The sequence below is a fragment of the Sarcophilus harrisii genome, chromosome 1 (assembly GCF_902635505.1).
Source record: "Sarcophilus harrisii chromosome 1, mSarHar1.11, whole genome shotgun sequence".
Lineage (NCBI taxonomy): Eukaryota > Metazoa > Chordata > Mammalia > Dasyuromorphia > Dasyuridae > Sarcophilus > Sarcophilus harrisii.
Window position 1 is genome coordinate 211,302,764 of NC_045426.1, and position 6,666 is coordinate 211,309,429.

The 6,666-nt window shown below is 34.2% G+C and overlaps 1 protein-coding gene across 1 annotated transcript; it reads right to left on the minus strand.

The window, feature by feature from the left end:
- Positions 1-1,634: 1,634 nt before the first annotated feature.
- On the minus strand, positions 1,635-2,916 carry LOC116420989 (interferon omega-1-like). Its single transcript, XM_031949294.1, has one exon. The coding sequence runs from the start codon at positions 2,212-2,214 to the stop codon at positions 1,666-1,668; it is 549 nt and encodes a 182-aa protein (XP_031805154.1). The 5' UTR covers positions 2,215-2,916; the 3' UTR covers positions 1,635-1,665.
- Between the last annotated feature and the right edge of the window lie 3,750 nt (positions 2,917-6,666).

The following is a 6,666-nucleotide window of genomic DNA, read 5'->3' on the forward strand; positions in this document are numbered from 1 at the left end:
CATAACTCTTTTCTAATTCTGTGATTTATGATTGTTACCTGAATGACAACCAAGTTTCCCTGAAGTCAAATTTGTGAGAATGTGTTCCAGTGTTGCCAGAACAATTTGAAATAAAATGACATTGGGCTCAGTAATTACTCTCCAAATGGTACATAATTTAAAAAAAGACTTTTCATCTATGGATTTTACCTAGAGAAATGTAAATATGAGAAACCCTCAGGGTGCTATTGGATGTTGTAGGGTGCCCTTATAAATACCTTATCTTTGTATGTCATCCTATTGGCACCAATGTGCTATTTTTATATTGTTTTCAAAGTCCATAGTGACCAACTTCTGCAAAAACGTCATCTCACATTTTTTCATTTGATTCATAATTTTTCTTTTAAAAGCTTGTGACCTACATGTTTGATTTGTATATGTGATTTCTCTGTTTATATTGTTGCAATCATTGCCTTGCCTTGCCTTACTTCCCTTTACATCAGGTCATATAGATTGTTCTATGCTTTTTGTATTCATTATATTTATATTTCTTTATAATACGATAACCTTCCATTATATTCATGTACTATAATTTGTTTAGCCATTTGCCTGTTGATGGACATCTACTTGGTTCCAAAGTTTTAGGTATTTCAAAAAAGTTTATTTTGGTTTATATGCCTATGATCTTCTTATTAATATTCTCACTGGGGAATGAGTCCAGTAAGGGAATCCCTCAGGTAAACAAAATAGCATTTTTATGCCGCTTATTTCTATTACTCCAAAATTGTGCCATCTACCAAGAGCAAACCTTTGTCTCTAAGGCAACTTTAAAATTTTTCTTTTCACCAATTACACGTAAAACAATGTTTTTTGCAATTGTTTTCAAAATTTGAGATTCAGATTCTTCCCCTTTTCCCCCACACCACCCTACTGAGAAGATGTATGTGAAGTTGTGTAAAACATTTCCATAAAAGTAATGTTGTGGAAAAAAAAACATAGAAAACCACTCTCAAGAAAAAAGAAGAAGTATAAAAAAAGTATGTTTCAGTCTGGATTTGGACACAATCAGTTAAGACTTCTATCTTTAAATAACATTTAGGCATTAGTTGTATATTTCCTTTACACTCCTTAGAGTCTTTTGAGGGTACTGACTATGACATTTTGCATTTCTACATATCCAAGAAGAAACATAATGACTTGAGCTCAGCATATTTTAAAAATGTGTTTGTTAAAATATTTTCTTGAGAATAATTTTCTTTGACCTTTTTCCGGTATGTTAAATCAGCCTTTTCCCCACAAGTTTTGTAGCAAAATAGTTTTATTAATAAAATATAGTTCTTTAAAAGATTGCATTTCTATGGGAAATATAACATTAAATAGTAGGTTAAATATAAATAGCACAAAAAACAATTATTTCTTCCATGAACAAAAAATATTAAAAATATACTGACTAAATAAATAATATAAATAAATAAATAAATAAATAAATAGGTATTATAAAGTATTTTGGAGAGAGTTCTTCATACTAATATTCTCTTTCAGTTCATAAATGGCAGCTTATGTTTTTAAGCAAGTTAGTGAACACAAATTTTTTAGTTTCTGTGGAAAGTATTCTTTCTAATATTTGAATGCCTAATTTTAAGGAAGCAGTCAAGTATTTGAAGAACTGAGTCTATTTCTTTTTCTTCAGTCCTGAAATTCTCTTGTGAATTTGCTCATGAAAAGAAAGATCCTCCTGATTTCCACTCGGGTCATCTCCCAGGCACAGTGGCTGTAGTTTTTGCCTTGCAGATATGCCCTTATCCCTTGAAAGTAGCTCTTCAGGACCCCTCTGGGGTTCTCACTTCCCAAGGAAGGCTCTTCCCACTCCACCTCCTGCCCAAGACACTGCTCCAGCTGGTCCAGCTGATGATCCAGTCCAATGAGAAGTTGCCTGAGCAGGGTCTGATTCCAAGTAGCAGGAGTGGTATTCAGGCTAAAGATGGTGAAGATCTGTTGGAGCATTTCATGAACAATGGCTGTGGCATTTTCCCTCTGGAACTGGCTGACCTCCATGGCTTCCTTTGAGAAGTTGAAGTTGGTTCTGTCCTTCAGACATGGCAGCAGGGAAAATGTGCTCATTTGGTTCAGAAGGGAGAAGTCTTTCTTCAGGTCCTGAGTCAGATCACAGCCCAGGGAGCAGAGGGTGCTGGAGCAGAGCAGAACCAGGGCAACTGGCAACAAGGTCCAGGACATTATGGTGATGCTGATGGATAATCTGGTTCTGTCTAACCTTAGAGTTATTTGTTTCAGCTACTTAGCATATCATGCTTCAAAAACACACTCTCTTAAATAGTGCTAAGAACCTATAATGGGATTTCCCTTTTTCTATTTTCTTTATTTACTTTCCATATTGGTCTTCGATGTCATTATAACCTCATCTTTGAAATATTAGTAAAAGTGCAACTAAATTCAACCTTAAACAGTGTTTACAGATTAAACTCTTTGAGATGAGATATTAATTATACATTTTTTGTCTTATTCCCTTGTAGGAAAAATATAACAATTGATTTTATCCCTGCAATATTTCTTACTCATGTTGTCTCCCTACTACTTTATTTCCATCACCTGCATTTAGACTTTCATTACCTCTTGTCTTCCTTTGGTTTCACTGATATCCCCATCTTTATTTCACTCTGGCTTCATATTTACCAGTTCTCTAATTCTCAGATTAGAAGTCATATTCTGCTAAATTTATTGCTTTCATCCCATAAATCCTCTCTTGTGACCTAGTCTAAGTAATTAATGGTCGCTTCACATCATGTACTACATCTATGCCTTCCTCTAGTCATACTTGACATAACTGCCCTGGTGCTTCCCTTACCTCACACTTTCTAAATTTTAGAGCATAATCAGGTTAACATTGGTCTTATTCTTTGAAAAGGTATGAAAATCTATTCCCACGTGTTTTCCCAGAACATACTTGGAACTTTATTTTTCAAACATTTTAAAATTTAAAATGATATTTTCCCTAACTACATGTTAAATTTTTTTTTAACATTTTATATCTGAGTTCTGAATTCTATTGCTCCCTCTTTTCCTCTCTTCTCCTCTCCCTGTGACAGTTAGCAATCTCATATAGGTTATGCATATGCAATCATGTAAAATATTTTCATATTAGTCATTTTATGTAAAATAACAAAAATTTAAAAAATTAAAAATAAGTAAGCTTCCATATGTATTCAGACAATACTACTTCTTTCTCTGGTGCCACTAGTATGTTTCATCATGAGTCCTTTGTGATTGTCTTAGACATTTTATAAGTGAGTACAGTAAAGTAATCCATAATTCTTCATTGTATAATATTGTTGTTACTATGTACAATGTTCTGTTTCTGCTCACTTCACTTTGTGTTAGAATCCTAGTGTTAACTCAGTGGAATTGAGAGAAACAGTGCTTATGTGCTTGAGTTTACACCTTTGAGAATTCACACATTGGCTCATACATTGGAGTTCACAAGTCGGGAGATATCCAAGTTTACAACTCCCACAATCCCAATCTCTCAGAGGAGGAGTCAACCTTTGGATTCACACCTTTAAGAGATCATATATAAGGAGTTTCTGGAGTCAGTGAAAAAGAAAACCAAGATTCAGAGGGAGCTGGAGGTGACAAAAGACAAGCTGCAAGAGCTCTCGGAACCAAGGAGGGAAAGAGGCCTCTAAGAAAGCTAACTAGGCCCAAGGAAAGAGATAAGACTTGGAAGGAGAAAATAAAAGATTTGAACTTTCATCAGCTGGCTGAATTTGAGGTGATTATTGATCTGAACCGAAACTAAGGCTGCCTCCAGAAGCTCGCTAAGAAACCTTCCCCCAAGGAACAATCATATTTTAGTGAAAAGAAAAAGAACAACACAACTTTGCATCAGTTCAAGAAAGTCTTTCCAGGTTTTTTTTTTTTTAAATCATCCTCTTCTTCGTCATTTCTTATACTACAATAATATTTCCTTATAATTCTACCAAGCTACCAAACCACAGTTTGTTTAGCGATCCCTCAATTAACAGTTATCTCCTTGATTTGCCACCACAAAAAAAAAAAAAGCTCTAAATACATCTGTACAAGCAGGTCTTTCTCCCCACCCCCATTTTTATGATCTGTTTGGGATGGAGACTTAGCAGTAGTATTACTGGATCAAAGGGTATACATGGTTTTGTAGCTTTTTCGGAATAATTCTAACTTGTTCTCCAGAATGATTGGGTCAGTTTACAACTCTATCAACAATACACTGTGCACTTGCAACTTTTCATAACAAAACAGCCCTCGCTGGGCACCACTTCCCTAGATATAGTCTCCAACTATTAGAACAGAAAATCCTAAATTAGGGTCAAGAATTTAATTAGCAGTGTGGACAAGAACCTTTCTCTGGACCCAATGAACTCCTCCAAGAGAAATTAGGCATTAGATACAGAGAAATTATAGCTGAATTTGTAAGAAAAAGTAGGAAATAACTTGATGAGATAAAAATACTTATGAATTCAGAGACTGTTAATCCTTCAAGTGCTTACTCTTTAATTCTTCACTATCATCCTGCATGCTCTTGCCTAGTATATTCAATTTAAACTTGGTGCTTATAATAGGAAACATATTGAAATCCTTGGCTCATTTGGTGACTAAATAGCATTCTCACATGGATTAAAAATCTGTTTGCAACAGGGAATAATGACCTTGTGATAAATTCATTTTGAGAATAGTTGGTGCAACAGCCTGGTCAATGAGAAGAGATATGTGAGCTCCTGGGGACAGGTGGCTTTCAGGCTGATATGAGATAAAAGCATATGCCTGTGTGTGTGTTTACATGCCTGGACTTACAGATGAGATTGCACAATTGATAGGAAATGGGCACAATCATGTACAAAGAAAGTATTTTCAGACAAAGTAAATATTAGAATAACTATTGTTGGAGAAAAACAAATGCACTATACTTAATGGAAGTATGTTAGCCAATTAATCAATATATGCACTATACAGCAGAGCCTCAAATTTCATAAAGAAAATTTAACTGAATATCACAAAGACAAAGACATTTACATGACCTTGTTGAATTGAAGCTACTAACATACCACAGAATACCTAAGTTTGAGATTCAAAACTTCACCAGGAATTATTTCTCAAGTTCCTTTTTGCTGTAATATTCTCTTTTTCTGAGATTTATGTGTGATCCCCAAAAGAGAACCAATTTTTTTATGAGGTCAGATTAGTGAGATTTCATTTCCAGGGAGATAATTTTAAAGTTAATTCTTATTTTCAACTTAAGGTAGAATAAAACAGATATTCTCTGTCCTTCTGACATCTGCTAAAACATGAAACACTTAGGATTCTATTAGTATGGTGTTGTGGCTACACAAATAACCTATTTTGCAATTTCCTTCAGTTAGTGATTGTGTATGTATGTATAAAAAAATCTGTTCCCGGTACACTTCACAGAATTCCCCTCAGCTCTCTAATCTAGCCCCCAACCATAGCTCTTTTGATTATCAGGGCTCACTTACATCATCGTTCTGTAGTTTGGGTTACTCTGGGTACCCTGAGTTGGTGACTTCACTCCACTGGGTTTACCTCAGCTAAATTTACTTCACTTTACTAGAGGGGAAACTCCTTTCTCTTACTTCTGTTTTCAATATATTTGACATGAATTCAATTTCCTTTTGGTTTCTCAAATCTCTTACCTTGGAGGAACTTTTAACCTAAAAAAAATAGAATTCTGATACTTAAAAGTTCCAAATATAAATTCCATTCACTACTTTTCTATTTCTGTTTTCAATATATTTGACATGATTTCAGTTTCCTTTTGGTTTCTCAAATCTCTTACCTTCCAGGAACTTTTAATCTCAAGAAAATAGAATTTTGCTTCTTTACAAGTTCCAAATATATATTCCATATCCTTTGAAATCTATTAACTTTCTTCATTTGAAAGCCTGAAGAAGGGAAAGAAACTGTTCTAATTTTGTTAAGAGTATAAGTGCCATTCCAGGTTCATTGTGAACCCTCTGCAAGCTGTTAATTCCCCAGCTCTGTTGTGTCACCTTTTACAATATGCCTTGCATCTAGTTCATCTCAACTTTCATTCACCACAACCATCTTGCATCCTTCTTAATTGTCTCCTAACTTTATTTTTAACTGGAAATATTTACATGAACTGATGCTGAATGAACAAGCAGAATCAGGAATACATTGTATACAATAACAGCAAGAATGTACTATGATCAATTATGACAGACTTGGTTCTTCTCAGTGGTTCAATGATCTAACGCAGTCCTAATAGACTTTGGATAGAAAATGCTATCTGCATCCAGAAAAAGAACTAAGGAGACTGAATGTAAATCAACACGTCATGTTCACTTCTTTTTTCTATGTTTTTCTCTCTCCCATGGTTTTTCATTTTTGCTCTAATTTTTCTCTCCCAACATGATTCATAAAGCAATGTAAGTAAATTTATGTTTGTGTATGATTATAGGTATCTATGCATTTGTATGGGTATATATGTGTGTATATGTATGTGTGTGTGTAGAATATCATTACATAGATGTCCATGAGTATATATATGTACATCCATGTATGATTAACGTTACAAATCGTTATGTATTTGCATGGCTTTATGTGCATATTCATTTATGTTTATATATACATATAAAAATATACCTATAAATACAT

Bases quoted from the DNA above. Each gene is read 5' to 3' on its own strand.
- LOC116420989 (XM_031949294.1), bottom strand. From the start codon at position 2,214: ATGTCCTGGACCTTGTTGCCAGTTGCCCTGGTTCTGCTCTGCTCCAGC.